At 47.4% G+C, this 26,829-nt stretch overlaps 1 protein-coding gene across 3 annotated transcripts in view; it reads right to left on the bottom strand.

Annotated features, from left to right (window-relative positions):
* The window catches only part of LOC147120591 (protein mono-ADP-ribosyltransferase PARP14-like), a 169,310-nt gene extending 145,917 nt beyond the window's left edge, over positions 1-23,393 (bottom strand). The window contains exons 1-5 of one of the 3 annotated variants that reach the window (XM_085986719.1): positions 23,096-23,393; positions 21,612-21,643; positions 12,674-12,882; positions 10,726-10,780; positions 10,443-10,613 (exon numbers count right to left, since the gene is read on the bottom strand). In XM_085986719.1, coding sequence (XP_085842845.1) covers positions 10,443-10,613; positions 10,726-10,780; positions 12,674-12,882; positions 21,612-21,643; positions 23,096-23,232 — 604 coding nt within the window. In that variant the 5' untranslated portion in view covers positions 23,233-23,393. Of the gene's footprint in view, positions 1-10,442; positions 10,614-10,725; positions 10,781-12,673; positions 12,883-21,611; positions 21,660-23,095 lie in introns of all 3 variants that reach the window. The other 2 variants (XM_085986720.1, XM_085986718.1) reach the window with 2 other exon arrangements.
* Between the last annotated feature and the right edge of the window lie 3,436 nt (positions 23,394-26,829).

Below are 26,829 nucleotides of genomic sequence, written 5' to 3'. Positions count from 1 at the left end.
GCTCCTTTAGCACTTTATCCTGGAGTTTGGGTGGAATCACCACTCTGGATCCACACATCAAGGTTCCTCGGCACACTGACAGCTGCTCTCTTCTTTGCGAGAATGCTGGCAACAGTGGTTCGCCATGTGCTGGCCATCCCTTCACCATTAAATCGTAGACTCGCGAAAGAGTCGGGTCATTTCTCCTTTCCTTTTCAATGGTAGAATTTGTTACTGGTAGACATTCCACTATGGTTGAGTGGAACATCTCCACTGGGTCCACTGTAGGTGCCTCTTCTACCGTTGGCAACGGTAGGCGCGATAAACTGTCAGCATTCCCATGCTGTTTTGATCCTTTGTATTCTATGTCATATTGGTGTGCCCCTAGGAAAAGGGACCACCTCTGTAGCCTTTGCGCTGTCATAATGGGAACGCCCTTTTTAGGGTTGAATATGGAGACGAGGGGTTGATGGCCAGTCAACAAGGTAAATTTTTGTCCGTGCAGGTAATGGTTGAATTTCTTCACTCCCCACACCAGGCTGAGTGCTTCCCTGTCGATCTGGGCATAGTTACGCTCAGCTGCGTTCAATGAGCGTGACGCAAAAGCTATCGGCCGCTCCGAGCCATCAGGGAATCTATGCGATAATACCGCTCCTACGCCATAAGGGATGCATCGCACGCCAGTCTGATTGGCAGTGATGGGTTGTAATGAGCCAACACTTCCTTGGACGTGATCAAGCCTTTGCATTTATGGAAGGCACGTTTACAGTCTTCGCTCCATTTCCAAATTACTCCCGTTTGTAGCAGTGCATTAAGAGGGTGCAGAACAGTTGACAAGTTCGGTAAAAATTTATGATAGTAATTTATCAGTCCCAGGAATGACCTTAATTGTGAGACATTTTCAGGTGCTGGGGCTTTTATGACCGCTTCAATTTTTTCAGGTGACTTATGCAACCCTTCTTCGTTAATTATATGGCCACAATATGATATTTGTTTCTGGAAAAATTCGCACTTGGGGCGATTTGCTCGTAGGCCCCGTTCTCTCAGCCTAGTGAGCACCTGCTCCAAATTGGCAAGGTGCTCGTTGTCGTTTTCTCCTGTTACAAGGATGTCGTCTAGGTAGCATTGAGTCCCCGGAATCCCTTGCAGGACTTGCTCCATAGCTCTTTGCCAGATAGCTGGAGCTGATGCTACTCCGAAAACCAGTCGATTGTACTGGTACAGGCCTTTGTGTGTGTTTATTGTGAGATACTTTTTAGAGGCCTCCTCAACCTCCATCTGTAGATATGCCTGTGCCAAGTCAATTTTGGTGAAACGTTTCCCTCCGGATAGTGAGGCGAAAATGTCTTCTATCCTCGGAAGAGGATACTGTACCGTGTGAAGGACCGGGTTTACAGTCACCTTGAAGTCCCCACGGATGCGAATTTTTCTCTGTTCTTCAGATTTATCATTATTCAACGTTTTCTTCATGACCGGGACGATGGGTGTTGCCCACTCGCTCCAATCTACCTTGGATAACACGCCTGCCTTTTCCAAATTCTCCAGCTCTGCTTCGGCTGCTGGACGAATTGCGTATGGCACTGGCCTTGCCTTAAAAAACTTGGGAATTGCCGCATCTTCTACTTTTATTGAGGCGGTGACGCCTTTCAAGGTTCCTAGTTCCTGTTGAAACACTTCTTTGGCGTTGGCCAAGATGTCTTTTAATCGTTCAGGTATGACGTCATCATCATTTTTTTTCTTACTGGTCACCGTCAGTGCCTGAATGGAGTGCCAGTCTAAACGTATCTTCCTGATCCATTCACGTCCCAACAGCAGTGGACCACCATCTTGCAGAACGTATAAATACAACTTCTGTATTTCCTTGCCGTTGTATACAACAGGCACCTTTATTTTCCCTCTGGGGTATACTTTCTGCCCCGTATATGTCTTCAAGATAATGGATGTGTCTTTCAAAGGTACATGCGGAAATAGCCACTCGTAATCCCGTCGACTTATAACGGTCAGAGCTGATCCTGTATCTAGCTCCATTTTAACTGGGGACCCCGCTATCGTGAGGGTAACCCAAATGGTCTGGTAATCTTCTTTGGCAATTACATTATGTAATTTGAGACAGCTTAGTCTCTTGTTTCCGGAGTCGCTATCGCTCTTCTGGTCTTCGGAGCTACTGTCGGTCATCATTTGTACCTTTCTGTACTTTTCCTGATTGATTTTTTTTCTGTCAGTGGATTTTTTGTTTCCAGATCGGCATACACGTGCGATGTGTCCCATCTTTCCGCATTGCCTACATGCTTTGTCCTTGAACCAGCAGTCCCTCTGGTCATGGGTGGATCTGCCGCAGCGATAACATCTCTCGAAACCCCGTGTCATTTCATGGGTGCCAAAGTCCTGTGGCTTTTGCTGTATCTCTGCAGCTCCTCTTGCTGCTGTTTCGTATGATACAGCCACACTGAAAGCCTTGTCTAGTGTCAAATCTTTCTCAGAAAGTAGCCTTTTCTGTGTTCCTTCACTTAGGAGACTGCAGACGAATTTGTCTCGTAGAGAATCTGCCAGTCCTGCCCCGAATTGGCAGTGCTTTGACAGCTTTCTTAATTCGGTGAGGTAATCAGCGTTACTTTCATTCTTGTGCTGATTCCTCCTGAAGAATTTGAATCGTTCCGCTATCAGCAGCGGTGTTGGGTTTAAGTGCTCCTGTAGGGTATCAACAATCTCCTTAAAATTCTTTTCCATCGGTTTGGCTGGAGTGATTAAGTTTCATAACAGCCCGTATGTCCTTGCGCCCATCAGATTTAGAAGTACCGATGCCTTTTTATCATCCTCTACTTCATTCGCTGTGCAATATACCTCCACTCTTTCCACATATGTGGTCCAATCCTCTATATCACTATTGAAAGCAGTAATATTGCCAGTCTTAGGCATCCTGAAAATCAAAAATGGCGCCTCCTGCGCTTTCCTTTCTTCCCTGCCGAGAAAAAAATGGCGCCTCCCGGGCTTTCCCGCCGCTGCTGACAACGCTGTTCTCCGTGGTTTTTATTTACAGATATTTTTAATAGTTGGAGACTCGTTCCCGCCGGACTCTCTGGGACTTTTCCCTCCCTCTGCTTGGTCCGAACGCCGACCTGCTTTGCAGCGCCGGCCGTCTCCCGAGTGCTCCACCCTCCATCTCTGTTTGCCTCCGCCTTCCGACTCGCTGCTCGGACCTGCTGCAGAGCCACCCGATTGAGCCCCAGCCCGCTGCCCAGGAAGGATTAGTGCAGTACCTGCCACCAGCCCGGCTAGCTGGTGAACTCACAGTTTTTTTTTTCTTCGACCTTCGTCTGAGGAATCGATCTCCTTGAGGTGCTGCCGAATTGCAGGTAAGTCCGTTTCCAATTCGTCGCCACTGTTGTATCCGTGTGTTAATGGAGACACGGAATGCAGGAGTTGGTTTAACAGGTGTTTACTGAACAAAGTCTGGAGGTGAGCTGTTGCTAAACCCGAAACACTACAGTGTAGTGTCTCCCACCCTTCCACCTCCTCTAACCTTTTAGGGGTTAGGGGAAGTTGAAAAGGTAGGTTCAATTTATTTTATTTCAGGAGCCTAACCTAGGTGGAGAAGGTTCCAGGACAGGAGGCGGCAGTGAAAATACAACACCAGAAAACAGGTAGGTGACTGGTTGGTGAGTACTTTCACAAACTTATTCTAAGTAGAATTCAATAATTAAGCTAAATCGTAGTAAATAAAAGGGTATTGTAAGGGTTAAGTCATGGAAGGGCAGCTCGGACCCGTGTCATGCTTCTCCTGTGCCATGTGGGAAATCAGGGACACTGTCCCTGACAACTATGTGTGCAGGAAGTGTGTCCAGCTGCAGCTCCTAGCAGACCGCATGGCGGCGCTGGAGCTGCGAATGGACTCACTCTGGAGCATACGCGATGCTGAGGATGTTGTGGATAGCACATTCAGTGAGTTGGTCACACCGCAGGTAAAGGCTAGCTCAGACAGTAAATGGGTGACCAAAAGGCAGGGTAAAGGCAGGAAGGTAGTGCAGGAGTCACCTGCGGTCATCTCCCTCCAAAACAGGTTTACCGTTTTGGGTACTGTTGGGGGAGATGACTTATCAGGGGAAGGCACCAGCAGCCAGGTTCAGGGCACCATGACTGGCTCTGCTGCACAGAAGGGCGGGAAAAAGAGGGATAGGGCTATAGTGATAGGGGATTCAATTGTAAGGGGGATAGATAGGAGTTTCTGTGGCCGAGACCGAGACTCCAAGATGGTATGTTGCCTCCCTGGTGCAAGGGTCAAGGAGGTCTCGGAGCGGGTGCAGAGCATTCTGAAGGGGGAGGGGGATCAGCCAGTTGTCGTGGTACATGTAGGTACCAACGATGTAGGTAAAAAGAGGGAGGAGGTCCTACAAGCTGAATTTAGGGAGTTAGGAGCTAAATTGAAAAGTAGGACCTCAAAGGTAGTAATCTCTGGATTGCTACCAGTGCCACGAGCTAATAAGTTTAGAGAGAGTAAGATAGATAAGCTAAATACATGGCTTGAGCAGTGGTGCAAGGGAGAGGGATTTAAATTCTTGAGGCATTGGAACCAGTTCTTGGGGAGGAGTGACCTGTACCAAGGGGACGGTCTACACCTGAACTGTGAGGGAGCCGATGTCCTCGGGGTAATATTTTCCAGGGCGGTTCGGGAGGATTTAAACTAATTTGGCAGGGGGATGGGAACCTAGGTAGTGGAAAAGAGGGAAGTCATATGAAGTCAGAAATAGATGGTAGAAAGGTGAGAAGCAATAAGCAAAGGAGAGAAACACAAAGGGCCAAACTAATTCATAATGAGAGTGTGAAAAAAGCAAGCCTGAAGGCTTTGTATCTTAATGCTAGAAGCATTAGGAACAAGGTGGATGAATTAGTTGTGGAAATAGAGGTAAACAAGTATGATTTGATTGGGATTACAGAAACGTGGCTGCAGGGTGGGCAAGGCTGGGAACTTAACATCCAGGGATATACAATATTTAGGAAGGATCGGCAAAAAGGTAGGGGAGGTGGGGTAGCATTGCTGGTAAAGGAGGGGATTAATGCAATGGAAAGGAAGGATATTAACTCGGATGAAACGGAATCTGTATGGGTAGAAATGAGAAATAGCAAGGGGAGGAAAACGTTAGTGGGTGTGATATATAGGCCTCCAAATAGTAATATGGAGGTGAGGGAAGGCATAAAAAGGGAAATTAGAGAAGCGTGCGATAAGAGCACAGCTGTCATCATGGGTGACTTTAATTTACATATTGATTGGACTACCCAAATTAGTAAAAATTCTGAGGAGGAGGAATTCCTGGAATGTTTTCGGGACGGTTATCTGGACCAATATGTCGAGGAGCCGACTCGAGATCAGGCCATTTTAGACTGGGTATTGTGCAATGAGAAGGGACTTATCAGCAATCTTCTTGTACGAGGCCCCTTGGGTCAGAGCGATCATAATATGATCGAGCTCTCAGTCGAGATGGAGAGTGAGGAAATTGAATCAGAGACTAAGGTCCAGAACTTAAATAAAGGGAATTACGAGGGTATGAGACGGGAATTGGGTAAGATTGATTGGGTGGTGTTTCTGGGGGGATTGACAGTGGATAGACAATGGCAAGCATTCAAAGATAGAATGGAAGAATTCCAGAACATGTTTATACCGGTTTGGCATAAAAATAAACCTAAAAAGGTGACTCAACCGTGGATAACGAGGGAAATTAGGGACAGCATAAAATCAAAAAAAAGGGCATATCAACTGGCAAAAAAAAGCACCAGACCGGAAGATTGGGGGCAGTACAGGATACAGCAAAAGAGGACAAAGGGATTAATCAGGAAGGGGAAAATAGAATACGAAAGTAAACTTGCAGCAAACATAAAGACAGACTGCAAAAGCTTTTATCGGTATATCAGGAGGAAAAGACTGGTAAAATCCCAAGTCGGTCCCTTGCAGTCCGATTCGGGAGAATATATAATGGAGAATAAGGAAATGGCAGACCAATTAAACTCATACTTTGGTTCTGTATTCACAAAGGAGGACACAAATAACCTCCCAGGAATATCGGCAAACATAGGGACTAATGAGAGGGAGGAGCTGACAGAAATTAGTATCTCTAGGGATATGGTGTTGGGTAAGTTGAGGGGACTGAAGGCCGACAAATCCCCGGGGCCTGATAAACTACATCCTAGGGTACTTAAGGAGGTGGCCCTGGAGATAGCAGATGCTCTAAGGATCATCTTCCGGAACTCCATTGACTCGGGAACAGTACCCGTGGATTGGAGGGTAGCTAATGTTACCCCAATATTTAAAAAGGGGGGTAGGGAGAAAGCAGGGAATTATAGACCAGTAAGCCTTACATCGGTTGTGGGCAAAATGCTAGAGTCCATTATTAAGGATAAAATAGCGGAGCACTTGACAAATGGGGAAAGGATCGGACAGAGTCAACATGGATTTACAAAGGGTAAATCGTGTTTGACTAATCTGCTGGAATTTTTTGAGGAAGTAACTGGTAAAATAGATGGGGGAGAGCCAGTGGATGTGGTGTACCTTGACTTCCAGAAAGCCTTCGATAAGGTTCCACACAAAAGATTATCATGCAAAATTAAGGCTCATGGGATTGGGGGCAAAGTATTAACGTGGATAGAGAACTGGCTGGCGGATAGAAAACAGAGAGTTGGAATAAACGGCTCGTTTTCGGAGTGGCAGGCAGTGACCAGCGGGGTGCCGCAAGGATCTGTCCTGGGACCCCAGCTGTTCACAATATATATAAATGATCTGGATCAGGGAATTGGATGCAATATTTCCAAATTCGCTGACGACACTAAACTAGGAGGAGGGGTGGGCTCTGATGAGGATGTCAGGAGGCTACAGTGCGATTTGGACAGGTTGGGGGAATGGGCGGATACGTGGCAGATGCACTATAATGTGGATAAATGCGAGGTTATCCACTTTGGGGGTAAAAACAGGAGGGTAGATTATTATCTAAATGGCAATAGATTGGGAGATGGGGAAGTGCAGAGGGACCTGGGTGTTCTTGTGCACCAGTCACTGAAGGAGAGCATGCAGGTGCAACAGGCGATTAAGAAGGCAAATGGTATGTTGGCCTTCATATCAAGGGGGTTCGAGTATAGGAATAGGGATACCTTACTACAGCTGTACAAGGTGCTGGTGAGACCGCATCTGGAGTATTGTGTACAGTTTTGGTCGCCCCATCTGCGGAAGGATGTTCTTGCCATGGAAAGAGTGCAGCGGCGATTCACCAGGCTGATACCTGGAATGGCGGGAATGACCTACGAGGAGAGATTGAATAGTTTGGGCTTGTACTCACTGGAGTTTAGAAGATTGAGAGGGGATCTCATCGAAACATATAAAATTATGGCAGGCCTGGACAGGCTGAATTCAGAGAGAATGTTTCCAATGGCAGGGGAGCACAGAACCAGGGGCCACAGTCTAAAAATAGCGGGCAAATCATTTAAAACAGAGATGAGGAAGAATTTCTTCACTCAAAGAGTGGTGAGCCTGTGGAATTCCCTGCCACAGAGGGCTGTGAAGGCTAATTCAATAAATATTTTCAAGAGAGAATTGGATATATTTCTGAAGGCTAAGGGGATTAAGGGTTACGGAGAAAAGGCGGGGACGGGGTACTGAACTGGTAAGATCAGCTAAGATCTCAGACGAAGATCAGCCATGATCTCATTGAATGGCGGAGCAGGCTCGAAGGGCCGAATGGCCTACTCCTGTTCCTATCTCTATGTTTCTATGTTTCTATGATACAAGACGCTATACAGGCTTATATACCCGAGTAGTCACTACCGGTATTACAGTACACAGGGGCTCTTAAAGGTACATACACTACAAGCTCCTCCGGCTGACAACACTTCCTGCACAGATGGTTGTCCACGGGAAGCGTCCTGGAGTCCTCACGCTGTGTTCTTGTCCTTCTCCTCTCAGCTCACTTTATGTTATCGCCACCTCCGCTGCCGCTGCTCCCGCTCAGGTCCGCACTGTGTTCTGGGCCTTCTCCTCTCAGCTCCCTTTATGTTATTGCCACCTCCGCTGCTGCCCGCCCCGCTCAGGTCCGCGCTCTGTTCTGGTCCTTCTCCTCTCAGCTCCCTTTATGTTGCTGCCACCTCCGCTGCTGCCAGCCCCGCTAAGGTCCGCGTTGTATTCTGGGCCTTCGCCGCTCAGCTCCCTTTATTTTATTGCCACCTCCGTTGCCTCTGCTCCCACTCAGGTCCGCGCTATCGTATAATGAGATACTGGGCAATACAGACATATTCCTCAATGTAAGACGTTCAGACTACTTATGGGAGTGACCAGTATTGCTGTACCCAAGAGAATATCTAAGATGGACCCAAAACTTGAAACAGAGGTGAAAACACGGTGCACAGTTCAGTGGGTTATTACAAAGCCCGGGAAGTGAGATTATTCTACGCTTCTGAAGAAGTGTGGCCACTGATTGATTGAAAGCCTGTTGGTGCAGGAGGGCTATACGGATGGCACTTTCGTAATCATCTCTCTTTCTCTCTCTCTGTCTTCCTCTTTTAAGTCAGGAACTTACCGTTAGAAAAACATTAAAGTCCAGCACTGAGAATGTGGATCAGTCTGCTGCTAGAGTATGTGTTGTATAAACATAGAAACATAGAAACATAGAAGATAGGAGCAGGAGTAGGCTATTTGGCCCCTCGAGCCTGCTCCGCCATTCAATGCAATCATGGCTGATCATCCAAATTCAGTACCCAGTCCCTACTTTCTCCCCATTCTCCTTGATCCCTTTAGCCTTAAGAAATATATCCAACTCCTTCTTGAATATATTTAATGAATTGGCCTCTACTGTCTTCTGTGGTAGAGAATTCCACAGGTTCACCACTCTCTGGGTGAAGAAATTCCCCCTCATTTCAGTCCTAAATGGCTTACCCGTTATCATTAGACTGTGACCCCTGGTTCTGGACTCCCCGACCATCGGGAACATCCTTCCTGCATCTAGTCTGTCCAGTCCTGTCAGAATTTTATAAGTTTCAATGAGATCCCCTCTCATTCTTCTAAACTCCAGCGAGTATAAGCCCAATCGTCCCAATCTCTCCTCATACATCATTCCTGCCATCCCAGGTATCAGCCTGGTGAATCTTCGCTGAACTCCTTCCATGGCAAGAACATCCTTCCTCAGATAAGGCAATCAAAACTGCACACAATACTCAAGATGTGGTCTCACCAAGGCCCTGTACAACTGCAGCAACACATCCTTGTTCCAGTGCTCAAACCCTCTCGCTACGAAGGCCAACATACCATTTGCCTACTTAACCGCCTGCTGCACCTGCATGCTTACCTACAGCGACTGGTGCACGAGGACACCCAGGTCTCGTTGCACTTCCCCTTCTCCCAATCTATTGTCATTCAGATAATAATCTGCCTTCCTGTTTTTGCCACCAAAGTGGATAACCTCACATTTATCCACGTTATATTGCATCTACCATGCACCTGCCCAATCACCCAACCTGTCCAAATCATCCTGGAGTTTCTCAGCATCCTCCTCACAGCACACATGCCCACCCAGCTTTGTGTCATCTGCAAATTTGGCGATATTACATCTAGTTCCCTTGTCTAGATCATTAATATATATTGTGAACAGCTGGGGTCCAAGGACCGATCCCTGCAGTACCCCACTAGTCACTGCCTGCTACTCGGAAAAAGACCCGTTTATTCCAACTCTTTGCTTCCTGTCTGCCAACCAGTTCTCTATCCAAGTCAATACCTTGCCCCCAATCCCATGTGCCTTAACTTTACACGCTAATCTCTTATGCGGGACCTTATCAAAAGCCTTCTGAAAGTCCAAATACACCACATCCACTGGTTCTCGCTTATCTATTTTACCAGTTACATCCTCAAAAAATTCCAGTAGTTTCGTCAAGCACGATTTACCTTTTGTAAATCCATGTTGACTTTGTCCGATCCTGTCACTGTTTTCGAAGTGCTCTGCTATTACATCTTTTATAATGGACTCTAGCATTTTCCCCACTACCAATGTCAGGCTTACCAGTCTGTAATTCCCTGTTTTCTCTCTACCACCTTTTTTGAATTGTGGGGTAACATTAGCTACCCTCCAATCCATGGGTACTGTTCCAGATTCCATCGAATGTTGGAAGATGATCAGCAATGCATCTACTATTTCTAGGGCCACTTCCTTAAGTACCCTAGGATGTAGGTTATCATAGTATAATGCAGAGAGTGCTTCCTTCTAACAATATTTTTATTGAATAATCTTAAGGCTTGCCTCATTTGTGTATTAAAATCTAAAGTCTACGAATTCCTTCGCGCAACACTAGCACACGAATGCTCGACAAAATAATGTCATATGAAGTGGTAAGCATTGATGGAATGCAATCATTTCTAGGCTGCTATCATTTTCATCCCTGCCACATATTCTATCTCTCTCTTTCTCTCAGATGATACAGTTAATGATATCGACATTTACCATCACTGCTCGGGCAGGTCACAAACCAAGAGCGTTCGTCATTTACAGAGATTTCCACATCTGGTGCAATTCTTTCAAAATACATTGCAACAACATCTGTATCAACTGGACCGTCACTGCGAACCAGCAGCTGGTTGGAGCTGCTTTCCTCTCTCTCGGAGGATTCCAAAACTGAAAGAGAAAAATGCATACATGAAGGACCCTTTTTCCTCAAATAATGACTGTGACACATAACGAGGGTCATAGCAGGATGTACTTTGATCTGCAGAAACAAAGTCTGTACCTGACTCTGCCACTGGAACTGGGAATCCTTGATTTTGAAATTCTTTTGCCGGGTTCTGCAGAAAGGAAAGCAGAAATAGAGTACTGTACGCAATAGGTGACTACATTGTTCTAGACAAAGTAATGGTGCATTGGATATAAATTAAATGAAAAAAAAAATACAAATAAAACAAAAAATAGTCAATTCACTTTCTATTTTTCCCCACTTTTCTCTCCTGCTCCCCTGAATGAGTTGGCTCATGCTGCGGTACGGTTCCATCACAGACCAATGTTCCCTGTTATATATTTTTGGGTGCATGGGTCCTTTAACGGGCTGCGCAGCCCATTCAATTTTTCGCGCATGTGCGGTTATTTCCATTGAAGTCGGTGAGCGGTCTGCTCACCGGGAACAATGTCACAGACACTGTTATACCTTTGGGGGTAAAAATTCAGTTGCTTTGCGCCTCCAGGGAGCGCCCTAAGACAGCGTTAACGGGGCACAAAGCAACTAGTGCCCGGGTGGGGTGCCGCCCAAGCCTCCCGCGGAATTCAGCGGGAGGTTAGCGACGGCGCTAACCGGTAGTGCCCCGCGGCGCTGCACCGCCGGCAATGACGCCATTGCCGTGCGCAACGCCCCGACCGCAATCTTTGGGAGCGCCCCCTGACTTACCACCAGACGCTGTGTCTGACGGGGTCAGGGGGGCCTACCTGCAGCCGGGGAAGCGCAATTTAAAGGCGAGGTGCGGGGCGGCCATTTTTGTCGCGCAAATGGGGCGCTACTCAATTTTTAGCCCTTGGTATCTAATTCAAGTAGACATTTTTCATGTCTGAACATAGATAGCTGTGTCATCAGCCATTTGACTGTGAGAGCCAGCACAGATGAGTCCACTCCTATCCTCACCCAACAGCCACATATACTTTCCAGTAGATCTCACTCAGTAGCGATCAGGGATCAAAATCGTAAGTGATTGTTCCCGCCTATGTCTCGAGGTGGGGAAGTCCATTGTGGCAACATAACTGCTGCCCCAGCTGAGATTCGCAGAGTCAGAACAGACCAGGAAATGGATCTGGAACTTTATGGTCTGTATAGCTTTGTATTATACCAGTCAGAGTCTTTACCCATTAGGAAGTTACCATTCATTTTAACAAAAGCCAGTCCCAGTACCAAATATGCTAATAATCTTAAAAGGAAGACTTGCGCCTTTCACAACCACAGGACATCCAAAAGCGCTTTACAGCCAATTAAGTATTTTGAAGTGTAGTCACTGTTGTAATGTAGGAGACACGGCAGCCAATTTGCACACAGCAAGCTCCTGCAAACAGTAATGCGATAATGACCAAATAATCTGTTTCAGTCATGTTGATTGAGGGATAAATATTAGCAGGGACACCGGGGATATCTCCCCTGCTCTTCTTTGAAATGGTGCCATGGGATCTTTTATGTCCACACGAGAGAGCTGACAGGGCCTCGGTTTAACGTCTCATCTGAAAAACAGCACCTCCGACAGCGCTGCCCTCCCTCAGTTCTGCACTAGAGTGTCAACCTAGCTTTTTGTGCTCAAGTCTCTGGAGTGGGACTATGAACCCACAACCTTCTGACTCAGAGGCGAGGGTGCTACCAACTGAGCCATGGCCGACAGTGTAATCACTGAAAACAATGTGATCGAGCGGCAGATTGAGCATGAAGGCAGATTATTTGGTTTTGGCTGTGACAGGAATTATGTTTACGCTTATAATTTATGTTTAAATTCTATGTCATCATTTCTTGGACGGCGGGACGGTTAAAACTTCTGAGATCAGTTTTATATACAATCCTACATTTACATCTTTAAATATGTATCAACAAAATGAGAAATGTTTGTCTTTGTACTATTTAAAAGTAATCTTCTTTGTAAAACCCAATTAATGGCAAACATCATGGTGGAAAGAATAAATAACGGAAATGTACATTCACATGAGAAGTGACTTACCTGTTCATGTTCATTCTGTTTTTGTGAACTGGTCACCAATTGACTTTGTTCTATTGCTGGCTCTCTGTTGGTGCCTGCTGTCACTCCAATGGACTTCCCAGAACTTCCTCTACTACTGTCCTCCTGAAAGAGCGTAACCAGAAGCTGGACTGGCTCCGGGTCTAACAGCCGCACCGTGTGGAACTCGTTCTTCACAACATTTTTCTGCACTGATGACACAGAATAAACATCAATCATTTTCATTCAGAATTTGGTAAGAATAACCTCCCTTTATCCATTAACGGTTGGCTTACTGCTTCCAGTCACAGTCGCCAAGATGTGGTTTATCAGACTTCATTGCATTTAATCATTAAAATCTGTTTTCATCATTTACCTACCGAGATTATACTATTTTCAGTCAGGCTACATTAGGACCTGGACATTATCCAGGCTTGGGGTAGCAAGTGGAGGTAACATTAATTTCACATAAGTGTCAGGTAATGGCCACCCCAAACAAGAAACTGCCCAACCCTCTTTCCTTAAACTTCAACAGCAACATCATCACCAATTCCTCCACCATCAACATCCTTGGTGTCACCAGTGTCCAGAAGTTTAACTGAACCGTGACTACAAAAGCACCATGTCTACAAGAGCAGGACAGAGGCAGGGAACTCTGCAACGAGTATTTCACCTCTTGACCCCTCAAAGCTTCTCCATCATCTAAAGGCTGAAGTTAGGAGTATGATAGCATGCTCACCACGCCCCTGGATGGTGCAGCTGCAACAACACTCAAGTAGCTCAACACCATCCAGGACAGAGCAGTCTGACAAATTGGCACCCTGCCACTGGACTCATTGGGCGAGATTTTGATGTTAAATGTAACCGTGAGTCTGACAGCGCTCACCATTATTTATGTGCAGATCGGACAGCAACTTTCGGTAACCACACATGCGCAGTTAAACACAGGAATCCGGAAGTTGCTGTCCGAGATGCCCTGCTCCTCCAAAAACTTCCCAAAAACTGTCTGTCACCGTCTGACTTACCATCATATACGCTGAACAACTTGAAGTTGCTGTACTTACCTCATAAGTACTAAACTCACCAAAATAATCTTAGGGCTTGTCCATTCCAGTTTAAGTACACTTTTAACCATGTGGTAACTTTTAATTACTGCCAAACAATGTCTCTGGTACTGAAAATTAACTTTTACAAGTGTGGAGTCTCAATCCTTCTGCTTTTAATTATTGCTGGAAATTTTTTTTAAATGCAATTCATTTTTTTACTTTTCTTTCTGTCTCTTATATCTCTCTCTCTTAATCCCATCTTTCGTTCCCTCTCTTTATTTTGCTTTCTGTACCTGATTTGACATTGAATTAAATATTCCAACTGACCCTTCGTGACTCAGCACTGATTCTTCAATCTGATTGGTTAAGGAGGTACACAGTAGCTTGCCCTGTTCACACAGACCCTGGATGACCTGTAGAGGGCGCTGCGCTTGGATGGTTGCCTGACAGGAAAAAGTGATGTCAGAGTAAAAAATAAGTGACGTTGGCACAAGGGAAGGAATTGATTGGTGAGTAGCTGGTAAATGTATTTTTTTTAAGTTTATCAGTTTATTTTTGCTAAGTTATTTAATAGCCTATTAAATAGAGGGAAAGAGCTGATTGGTGAGTAGCTGTGGAGTGATTTTGTTAAGGTTTAAGTTTATTTCTGCTGGGTTAGTTCTTAGTCTATTAAGTAGAGACATGGCAGAGCAGCTCAGTCCCGTGGAGTGCACATTCTGTGCCATGTGAGAAGTCCTGGATGCTTCACGTAGCCTGGACAAACACATGTGCAGGAAGTGTCACCAGCTACGGCAACTCGAGCTCCGGGTTTCGGAGCTTGAGCGGCGGCTGGAGTCACTGCGGTGCATCCGCGAGGCTGAGAGTTACGTGGATAGCACGTTTCTAGAGGTGGTCACCCCGCAGCTTATGAGTATGCAGGCAGAGAGGGAAATGTTGACCGCCAGACAGAAGAGGAGGACCAGGCAGGTAGTGCAGGAGTCCCCAGAGTGCATCGCGCTCTCCAACCAGTATTCTGTTCTGAGTACTGGTGAGGGCGATGGTTCCTCTGGGGCGTGCAGCCAGAGTCAAGTTCACGGCACCACAGGTGGCTCAGCTGCACAGGGTGGGAGGAAAAAGAGTGGAAGAGCAATAGTGGTCGGGGATTCGATAGTTAGGGGAGCAGACAGGCGTTTCTGCGGCCGTAGACGTGACTCCAGGATGGTATGTTGCCTCCCTAGTGTCAGGGTGAAGGATGTCACTGAGCGGCTGCAGGACACTCTGAGGGGGGAGGGTGAATAGCCAGAGGTCGTGTCCATATCGATACCAATGACATAGGCAGAAAGAGGGATGAGGTCCTGCAGGCAGAGTTTATGGAGCTAGGATAGAGATTTAAAAGTAGGACCTCAAAGGTAGTAATCTCCGAATTACTCCCGGTGCCATGTGCTAATAAGTACAGGAATAGGATAGAACAGATGAATGCATGGCTGGAGAGATGGTGCAGGAGGGAGGGCTTTAGATTCCTGAGGCATTGGGACCATTTCTGGGGAAGGCGGGACCTGTACAAGCCGGATGGGTTACACCTCAACAGAGCCGGGACCAATATTCCCACGGGGAGGTTTGTTGGTGCTGTTGGGGAGGGTTTATACTAGCTTGGCAGGGGGATGGGCACCAGCATATTGGAGTAGAAAAGAGGAATAAGGTGCATAAAAGAGTGAGTGCATTGGATAGTACTAGAGAAGATAGTACTAGAGGCGGAAGTAGCACCATATTAGATAGGAACAGACTAAGAAAAGACTATGAAAAATTAATATTTAAGGGTACAAGGTGTTCAGAAAAGATAGGGAAGGAAAAAAGGGAGGTGAGGTGGCAGTACTGATTAAGGAAGACATTGTGGTGTTGGAAAGGAATGATGTTCTTGAGGGGACAAGGACAGAATTCATTTGGTTAGAGTTGAGGAGCAAATAGGTATGATCACGCTATTGGGGGTATTTTCTGACATGTCTTCAAGAGAATTTCCTTGACCAATATGTTCTTGGCTCAACTAGAAAGGGGCATTGCTGGGTCTGTTGCTGGGGAATGAGGTGGGCCAGGTCGACCAAGTGTCTATGGGAGAACACTTGGGTACGAGTGATCATCGTATCATAAGATGTAGGTTAACAATGGAGAGGAGCAAGGAACAATCTAGAGCGAAAGTTCTAAACTAGAATAGGGCTAACTTCGATGGGATGCGAAAGATCTAGCCAGGGTAAAATGGAACCAAAGACAGACAGGAAAAACTGTAATGGAACAATGGGTGATCTTTAAGGAGGAGATGTTCCAAGTACAGGCGAGGTACATTCCAACAAGAGGGAAGGGTAAGGGAACCAAAGCAAGGGCTCCTTGGATGACGAGGGAGATAGAGAAGATCATGAAACAAAAAGGGGGTGTATGATGCATGTCAGGTAAATTCTTCAAGGGAGAACCAGACCAAATACAATAAGTTGAGAGGGGATGTGAAGATGACAATAAGATTGGCAAAGAGAGAATATGAGAGTAGAATGGCGGTTAACATAAAAGGGAACCCAAAAATCTTCTACTGGCATGTAAACAGTAAGCGGGTAGTAAGAGGCGGGGTGGGGCCTATTAGAGACAAAGAAGGTGATATATGTTTAGAGGTGCAGGGCAAGGCTAGAATACTCAATGAGTACTTTGTATCGGTGTTTACTAAGGCGATGAATGCTGACAAAATATCGGTAGAAGTGGAAAAGATAGAAGCAATGGAAGGGGTGAAAATTGATAGACAGGATGTACTAGAAAGGCTGGGTAAGCTTAGAGTGGACAAGTCGCCTGGTCCAGATGGCTTGCATGCCAGATTGCTAAGACAATTGGGGGAAGAGATAGCGGAAGGGCGTGCCTTAATTTTCCAATCTTCCCTAGATGCGGGGGAGGTGCCTGAGGATTGGAAAGGGGCAAATGTGACACCATTGTTCAAGAAAGGGTGTAAGGACAATCCTAGTAACTACAGGCCAGTCAGTTTAACATCAGTGTGGGTAAAGTTTTAGAAACAATAATCAAGGAAAAAATTAACGGGCACTTGGAGAAGTTTAAGCTAATTAAGGAGAGCCAACACGGATTTGTAAAAGGCAGATCGTGTTTGACTAATCTAATTGAATTGTTTGATGAAGTAACAGGGATGACTGATGAAGGGAATGCAATGGATGTTGTCTACATGGATTTTTGGAAGGCGTTTGACAAAGTACCTCATAGAAGGCTCACGGAATAGGTGGGTCAGTGGCAGATTGGATAATGAATTGGCTTAAGGACAGAAAACAGCGAGTTGTGGTAAATGGCTGTTCTTCAGACTGGAGGAAGTTAGACAGTGGTGTTCCCCAAGGGTCACTGCTTTTTTTGATATATATAAATGACATGGATATTGGAATACAGAGTAGAATTTCTAAATTTGCCGATGACACCAAACTTTGGGGGGGGGGGCAAACAGTGAGGATGATACCAATCGACTGCAACAGGACATAGAAAGACTAGTAGAACGGGCAGACAAATGGCAGATGGAATTTAATACAGAGAAGTGTGAGGTGATGCATTTTGGCAGAAGGAACAGGGAGAGGCAATATACACTTAATGGCATCGTTTTAAAGAGTGTGCACGGACAGCGGGACCTGGGAGTTAATGTGCATAGGTCCCTGAAGGTGGCAGGACATATTGAGAGAGTGGTTAACAAAGCATATGGGATCTTGGGCTTCATAAATAGAGGTATTGAGTACTAAAGTAGAGAAGTTATACTGAACCTTTATAAAGCGCTGGTTAGGCCACAACTGGAGTATTGCATCCAGTTCTGGTCACCACACTTTAGGAAGGATGTGAAGGCCCTTGAGAGGGTGCAGAGGAGATTTACCAGAATGGGTCTGGTGATGAGGGATCTTAGCTACATGGACAGGTTGGAGAAACTGGATTTGTTTTCATTAGAGCAAAGGAGGTTGAGGGGTGATTTGATAGAGGTGTACAAGATTATAACAGGTTTGGATAGGCTAGACGGGGAAAGGCTGTTCCCACAAGTTGATGGCACAAGGACTAGTGGACACAGATTTAAGGTTTTGGGCAAGAGATACAGGGGGGAAGTGAGGAAAAACTTTTTTACGCAGCGAGTGGCGATGACCTGGAATTTGCTGCCGACGGAAGTGGTGGAAGCGGAGACACACAATGTTTTCAAGGAGGGACTGGATAGGTAATTGAGGGAAATAAACTTACAGTGCTACAGGGATAGAGCAGGGGGAATGGGACTGACTGGATTGCTCTACAGAGTGCCGGCACAGACTCGATGGGCCAAATGGCCTCCTTCTGTGCCGTTATGAATCTATGACTCTACGTGTCACATATGTGGTGTTCCATTTGTCAAGTACATACTTATGAAGGTAATAAAAACAGAAAATTCTGGAAATACTCAGCAGGTCAGGCAGCACCTGTAGAGAGAGAAACAGAGTTAACGTTTCAGGTCGATGGCCCTTCGTCAGAACTGGAAAAAGTTGGAGATGTAAAAGGTTTTTAAGCAAGTGTAGGGGCAGTGAGAGGGGGGAGGAGGGAAAAGAACAAAACTGAAGTTCTGTGATAGGATGGAAGGCAGGAGAGATTAAAAGACAAAAGGGATGATGGTGCAAGGCAAAAGGAGATGGTAATGGGACAGTTAAGAAACAAAAGATGAGTCTAGATGAAGTGTAAATGGCAATGGCAGAATCATCAACAGCTGCCATGTGAAAAAAAAATGGGGCCGAGGTTATGGTCTGAAATTGTTGAACTCGATGTTGAGTCCAGAAGGCTGCAAAGTGCCTAATCGAAAGATGAGGTGCTGTTCCTCGAGCTTATGTTGAGCTTCATTGGAACAGTGTAAGAGACTGAAGACGGTGAGTTCAGAGTGGGAGTGGAGCGGAGAATTAAAGTGACAGGCGACCGGAAGCTCAGGGTCACCCTTATGGACTGAACGGAAGTGTTCCGCAAAGCAGTCACCCAATCTGCATTTGGTCTCCCCAATATATAGTGAGCAGCGAATACAGTATACTAAATTGCAAGAAGTACAAGTAAATCGCTGTTTCACCTGGAAGGAGTGTTTGGGGCCCTGGATAGTGGGAAGGGAGGAGGTAAAAGGGCAGGTGTTACATCTCCTGCACTTGCACGGGAAGGTGCCATGGGGAGGGGAGGGGCCATTGGGGGTGACTGAGGAGTGGACCAGGGTGTCGCTGAGGGTGCGGTCCCATCGGAATGCTGAAAGGTGAGGGGAGGGGAAGATGTGTTTGGTGGTGGGATCACGCTGGAGGTGGCAGAAATGACAGAGGATGATCCGCTGGAGAGCGCGAGTCCTTGGCAGCTGATTTAAAGGTGAGCGGGGCCCACGGGAGCTGATTTAAAGGTGAGCGGGGCCCACGGCAGCTGATTTAAAGGTGAGCGGGGCCCACGGGAGCTGATTTAAAGGTGAGCGGGGCCCACAGGAGCTGATTTAAAGGTGAGCGGGGCCCACGGCAGCTGATTTAAAGGTGAGCGGGGCCCACGGGAGCTGATTTAAAGGTGAGCGGGGCCCATGGGAGCTGATTTAAAGGTGAGCGGGGCCCACGGGAGCTGATTTAAAGGTGAGCGGGGCCCACGGGAGCTGATTTAAAGGTGAGCGGGGCCCACGGGAGCTGATTTAAAGGTGAGCGGGGCCCACGGGAGCTGATTTAAAGGTGAGCGGGGCCCACGGGAGCTGATTTAAAGGTGAGCGCGGGGCCCACAGGAGCTGATTTAAGGTGAGCGGGGCCCACAGGAGCTGATTTAAAGGTGAGCGGGGCCACGGGAGCTGATTTAAAGGTGAGCGGGGCCCACGGGAGCTGATTTAAAGGTGAGCGGGGCCCACGGGAGCTGATTTAAAGGTGAGCGGGGCCACGGGAGCTGATTTAAAGGTGAGCGGGGCCACGGGAGCTGATTTAAAGGTGAGCGGGGCCACGGGAGCTGATTTAAAGGTGAGCGGGGCCCACGGGAGAGGCTACAACGGACCGGTGAGTGTAAACAAGAAAAAAGTAACAGAAGTGTGACATCACCAGAAAGCAGGTAAGTGATTAGTTGGTGAGCATTACTCTAGTTCTCACTTTTTTCCTGGGCCCTGGACAGTGGGAAGGGAGGAGGTAAAATGGCAGGTGTTGCATCTCGTGCACTTGCACGGGAAGGTGCCGGGCAAAGGGGAAGGGATGTTGGGGGTGATAGATGAGTGGACCAGGGTATCGCGGAGGGAGCGGTCCCTTCGGAATGCTGAATGGGGAGATGAGGGGAAGATGGGTTTAGTGGTGGGGTCATGCTGGAGGTGGCGGAAATGGCGGAGGATGATCCGTTGAATGTGGAGGCTGGTGGGGTGAAAGGTGAGGACAAGGGGATCCCTATTGTGGTTCCGAGAGGGAAGGGAAGGGGTGAGAACAGAAGTGCGGGAAATAGAACGGACACGGTCAAGGGCCATGTCAACCACGGTAGAGGGGAATCCTCGGTTGAGGAAAAAGGAAGATATGTCAGAAGCATTAGTATGGAAGGTGGCATCATCAGAGCAGATGTGGCGGAGACGGAGAAACTGGGAGAATGGAATAGAGTCCTTACAGGAGGCGGGGTGGGAGGAAATGTAGCCCAGGTAGCTGTAAGAGTCAGTGGGCTTATAGAGAATGTTTGTCAATAGCCTATCCCCAGAGATGGAGACAGAGAAGTCGAGGAAGGGAAGGGAAGAGTCGGAGATGGATCATGTGAAGGTGATGCAAGGGCGGAACGGCCCTCGACCGTGTCCGTTCTATTTCCCACACTTCTGCTCTCACCCCTTCCCCTCCCTCCCGGAACCATGATAGGGTTCCCCTTGTCCTCATCCTGTCCACAAATTCCGGGCCAATAAATGTAAAAAAAAATTCAGTACCAAACATAGGAACAGGAGTAGGCCATTCAGCCCCTCCAGCCTGTTCCGCCATTCCATTAGATCATGGCTGATCTGTACCTCAGCCCCCTTTACCCACCTTTGCTCCTTATTACTTGATACCCTGACCTAACAAAAATCTACCACTCTCAGTCTTGAAAGCTTCAATTCACCCAGTATCCACAGACTTTTGGGGTAGCGAGTTCCCGATTTCTACTATCCTTTGTGTGGAGAAGTGCTTCCTGATTTCACTCCTGAAGGGTTTGGCTCTAATTGTATTCTGCCCTCTTGTTCTGGATTCCCCGACCAGAGGAAATAGTCACTTAATCTGTGTCCCTTTGTAACTTCCTGCTGCCATTCCTCCACTACATTAATAGGACAGTCAGAGAACAGAAAAACCATAAAAGATACAAATAGAACCAAAACATAGGATGGGCACAAACATCCTGAATGATTACTCACTCAAAGTAAGCAGACTTTGCGCTGCTTTCAAGTGTAAATTCCCAGTGGGAGCCTGGGGTCAATGCATTTGTTCTTCTCTGTACATGAATGGTTCAAATTAAATATCCCTGTGGTGGTGATGACTGGTTTCAGTGGATGCCCGGGAACATTTACACTGAATATAACATTAAAGGGTAAATTCCCTGATCATGCTCTCCCAGCCGAGAGTTGGGCTCGAAGGGAGCTACAAGATTCCAGCGCCGATTCACTCAGTGTTTGATCGGGGTATTTGCCCTCAAAAACCAAGGCAGTGATGAGCCAATGGTGTCTAATTAAATTGCTGAAAGCAACAGTTAATAATAATGACACTCCCCAGATATCAAAAGTTGCCTTAACGTGTGCTCTCAGACCAGTAGCGCATCATTAAATTCCACTCAAAATACTTCAACATAACCACAAGTTTATCAAGTGGCCAAGAGTTTATTACTGGGAAACACTGTGTCCATATTTTATACACCAGTACAAACCCGATGCGGGTCTAAATGTCTTTATCAAGATCAATTCTTACCTTGTTCATTTTTAAAATACACCAGGAATTTCCTCTGATCCTGGTGTAAGAACATAAGAACATAAGAAATAGGAGCAGGAGTAGGCCAATCGGCCCCTCGAGCCTGCTCCACCATTCAATAAGATCATGGCTGATCTGATCCTAACCTCAAATCTTCTATCACTCTGCATCCACCCGAACCCATGTGATCTCCCGGGAGAGGCAAAAAACCAGATAAAGACCCAATGGCCAATTTGGGAGAAAAAAATCTGGGAAATTCCTCTCCGACCCATCTAGGCGATCGAAATTCTTCCAGGAGATCACACTGTCCCTATATTTTCTACAGTACTTACCTTCTGTAAAGGCGATCTCCACCCCAGCCAGGAACAGGAATAAAACCATCTCCTGAAATCTAACAGAATTAGAACACAGTAGGAGCAGAACAAGGCTACACGGCCCCTGGGCCCACTCCACTACCCACAGGGCCATGACCATTCCGAACCCAGACTCATGTCCAATTTCCTGCCCGCTCCCCGTAACCCTTAATTCCCTTTACTTCTAGGAAACTATCTATTTCTGTTTTAAATTTATTTAATGATGTAGCTTCCACAGCTTTCTGGGGCAGCAAATTCCACAAACCTACCACCCTCTGAGTGAAGAAGTTTCTCCTCATCTCAGTTTTGAATGAGCAGCCCCTTATTTTAAGATTATGCCCCCTAGTTCTAGTTTCACCCATCATTGGGAACATCCTCACCGCATCCACCCGATCAAGCCCCTTCACAATCTTATATGTTTCAATAAGATCGCCTCTCATTCTTCTGAACTCAAATGAGTAGAGTCCCAATCTACTCAACCTCTCCTCATATGACCACCCCCTCATCCCCGGGATTAACCGAGTGAACCTTCTTTGTACTGACTCGAGAGCAAGTATGTCTTTTCTTAAGTATGGACACCAAAACTGTATGCAGTATTCCAGGTGCGGCCTCACCAATACCTTGTACAACTGCAGCAATACCTCCCTGTTTTTATATTCCAACCCCCTAGCAATAAAAGCCAACATTCCATTGGCCTTCTTAATCACTTGCTGCACCTGCATACTAACTTTTTGAGTTTCGTGCACCAGGACCCCCAGATCCCTTTGTACTACAGTACTTTCCAGTTTCTTGCCATTAAGATAATAACTTGCTCTATGATTTTTCCTGCCAAAGTGCATAACCTCACACTTTCCAGTATTGTATTCCATCTGCCAAATCTCTGCCCACTTACTTAGCCTGTCTATGTCCCTTTGCAGGTTTTTTATGTCCTCCTCACTCACTACTTTCCGTCCCATCTTTGTATCATCTGCAAACTTTGATATGTTACACTCGGTCCCCTCCTCCAAATCGTTAATATAGATTGTAAAGAGTTGGGGACCCAGCACTGACCCCTGCGGAACACCACTAGTTACTGGTTGCCAATCTGAGAACGAACCATTTATCCCAACTCTCTGCTTTCTGTTAGAGAGCCAATCCTCCACCCACGCTTTAATCTCACACTCTCCTCCGCCAGATTTCCTTTTGCTTTGAAAGTAAATGGCTAGTTTACTTTTGACTGAGTCCAGGTCGACAAGCAGTCCTGCTACTAACACGGGAAATCCAGCCATCCCTTGGCTTTCCTCATCGGAGAACCAAGTTTCAGCCTCGACTCCTGTCGATCCTCGGAATGAGCTCAGTTTTTTGGGAGGGTGAGTGTCCAACTGTGCTCTCAATGTTGTGAAACCGATCTCTTTGAAGCTTAGATTTTAGACCGAACGATGCTCGGAAATGTGAGCTGCCTATCCGAAATCGAAAGTGAAAGAATAGGAAAAAATAGTAATATTTGGAAACTCCCAGCTAGATTCCAAAGGTTTGAGATCTTGATCTATTTAAAAATAATCTATTATTTCCATCCTGGACAGGCGTTTAGGGACATATTTCAATCTGCTCAGTCTCCAGTTCACCCATTGGGGAATGCTTGTATTGTTGCCCATTGTCGATTGTTGCAAAAACCCATCTAGTTCACTAATGTCCTTTAGGGAAGGAAATCTGCTGTCCTTACCTGGTCTGGCCTACATGTGACTCCAGACCCACAGCAATGTGGTTGACTCTTAATGCCCTCTGAAATGGCCACTCAGTTGTAAACAACCGCTACGAAAAACAATAAGAATAAAACCGGACAGACCACCCGGCATCGACCTCGGCACCGTAAACGACAACGACAACAGCAAACCCAGCCCTGTCGACCCTGCAAAGTCCTCCTTACCAACATCTGGGGGCTTGTGCCAAAATTGGGAGAGCTGTCCCACAAACTAGTCAAGCAACAGCCTGACATAGTCATAATTACCGAATCATACCTTACAACCAATGTCCCAGACACCACCATCACCATCCCTGGGTATGTCCTGTCCCACCGGCAGGACAGACCCACCAGAGGTGGTGGCACCGTGGTATACAGTCGGGAGGGAGTAGCCCTGGGAGTCCTCAACATTGACTCAGGACTCCATGAGGTCTCATGGCATCAAGTCAAACATGGGCAAGGAAACCTCCTGCTAATTCCCACCTACCGCCCTCCCTCAGCTGATGAATCAGTACTCCTTCATGTTGAACACCAATTGGAAGAAGCACTGAGAGTAGCAAGGGCACAAAATGTCCTCTGGGTGGGGGACTTCAATGTCCATCACCAAGAGTGGCTCGGTAGCACCACAACTGACCGAGCTGGCCGAGTCCTAAAGGACATAACTGCCAGACTGGGTCTGCGACAGGTGGTGAGGGAACCAACAAGAGGGAAAAACCTACTTGATCTCGTCCTCACCAATCTACCTGTTGCTGATGCATCTGTCCATGACAGCATTGGTGGAAGTGACCACCGCACAGTCCTTGTGGAGACGAAGTCCCATCTTCATGTTGAGGATACCCTCCACCGTGTTGTGTGGCACTACCACCGTGCTAAATGGGACAGATTTTGAACAGATCTGGCAACTCAAAACTGGGCATCCATGAGGCGCTGTGGGCCATCAGCAGCAGCAGAATTGTATTCAACCACAATCTGTAACCTCATGGCCCGGCATATCCCTCACTCTACCATTACCATCAAGCCGGGAGATCCCTGGTTTAACGAAGAGTGCAGGAGAGCATGCCAGGAACAGCACCAGGCATACCGAAAAATGAGGTGTCAACCTGGTGAGGCTACAACACAGGACTACTTGCATGCCAAACAACGGAAGCAACATGCGATAGACAGAGCTAAGCGATCTCACAACCATCGGATCAAATCAAAGCACTGCAGTCTTGCCACATCCAGTCGTGAGTGGTGGTGGACAATTAAACAGTTAACAGGAGGAGGAGGCTCCAAAAATATCCCCATCCTCAATGATAGTGGAGCCCAGCACGTGAGTGCAAAAGACAAGGCTGAAGCATTTGCAACTATCTTCAGCCAGAAGTGCTGAGTGGATGATCCATCTCGGCCTCCTCCTGAGGGCCCCAGCATCACAGATGCCAGTCTTCAGCCCATTCAATTCACTCCACATGATGTCAAGAAACGGCTGAAGACACTGGATACTTCAAAGGCTATGGGCCCTGACAACATTCCGGCAATAGTACTGAAGACTTGTGCTCCAGAACTAGCTGCGCCCCTAGCCAAGCTGTTCCAGTACAGCTACAACACTGGCATCTACCCAGCAATGTGAAAAATTGCCCGAGTATGTCCTGTCTACAAAAAGCAGGACAAATCCGACTCGGCCAATTACCGTCCCATCAGTCTACTCTCAATCATCAGCAAAGTGATGGAAGGTGTCGTCGACAGTGCTATCAAGCAGCACTTACTTAGCAATAACCTGCTAACTGACGCCCAGTTTGGGTTCCGCCAGGGCCACTCAGCTCCTGACCTCATTACAGACTTGGTCCAAACATGGACAAAAGAGCTGAACTCAAGAGATGAGGTGAGAGTGACTGCCCTTGACATCAAGGCAGCATTTGATCGAGTGTGACATCAAGGAGCCCTAGCAAAACTGAAGTCAATGGGAATCAAGGGGAAAACTCTCCATTGGTTGGAATCATACCTAGCACAAAGGAAGTTGGCTGTGGTTGTTGGAGGTCATTCATCTCAATCACATGACATCACTGCAGGAGTTCCTCAGGGCAGTGTCCTAGGCCCAACCATCTTCAGCTGTTTCATCAATGACCTTCCCTCCATCAAAAGGTCAGGAGTGGGGATGTTCGCTGATGATTGCACACTGTTCAGCACCATTCGAGACTCGTCAGATACTGACGCAGTCCGGCCTAGAAATTGAGTGGGGTTAGCGCCCATTTTGAGGCGCTAGAGGGCCTAGCGCCGCAAGTACAGCCGATTGAGAAATTCACTTGGGCGCTGCCATCGGCGTTAGCCGGTTGCGTTGTGCCGGCACCGATGACGTCACCGGTGTGCGCAGCGTCCCGGTTGCCGTGGCAACGCACCCGAACGCCGAAATTGAGTTGCGGCCGCCTCGCCCGTGGCAGCCGCAACCAACGATTTTTCAAAAGTTCGCTACGGGTCTTAGCGCCGGCGCATTAAGGTCGCGCGGCGGCCGGCCGCTTTCCCGGTGGCCGCCTGCCCGCACCTCCCTCCCCGGACTCCTCCAACACCCCCCCGCGGCACAGATGCGTGTGGGCCGCGAGCCCGGCACTTCTCCGAGGTGCCGGGCTCATTTTTCTCCACAGATCAACGGCCAGCTGTCGGGTGCAGGCAGCTCCTCCTTAACGGAAGGAGGGGGCCTGCACTTCCCCAGCCTGCCGCACCGCATCGGGTGCCGCAGCGGCGGATTAGCGCCGCAATGCGGCAGTCAGCACCCATTGCGAGGCGCTGACACCCTCCAGTAGCGCCGGCAGCCGTCTGGGCGCGGCGCTACTGAATTTTTGGCGCGCGCAGGGGGACTTAGCGCCGGCACTAAATTTCCGGCGCTAAAGCCCTGGCGCGGCGCCAACTCAATTTCTAGGCCTCCGTGTCCATATGCAGCAAGACCTGGACAACATTCAGACTTGGGCTGACAAGTGGCAAGTAACATTCGCACCAGGCAATGGCCATCTCCAACAAGCGAGACGCTAACCATCTCCCCTGACATTCAATGGCATTCCCATCGCTGAATCCCCCACTATCAACATCCTGGGGGTTACCATTGATCAGAAACTGAACTGGACCAGCCATATAAATACTGTGGCTACAAGAGCAGGCCAGAGGCTGGGAATTC

This window comes from Somniosus microcephalus, chromosome 4 (assembly GCF_052327205.1).
Source record: "Somniosus microcephalus isolate GS21.2 chromosome 4, FLI_Smic_1.0, whole genome shotgun sequence".
NCBI lineage: Eukaryota > Metazoa > Chordata > Chondrichthyes > Squaliformes > Somniosidae > Somniosus > Somniosus microcephalus.
This window is presented reverse-complemented; position numbering and strand designations above follow the sequence as displayed.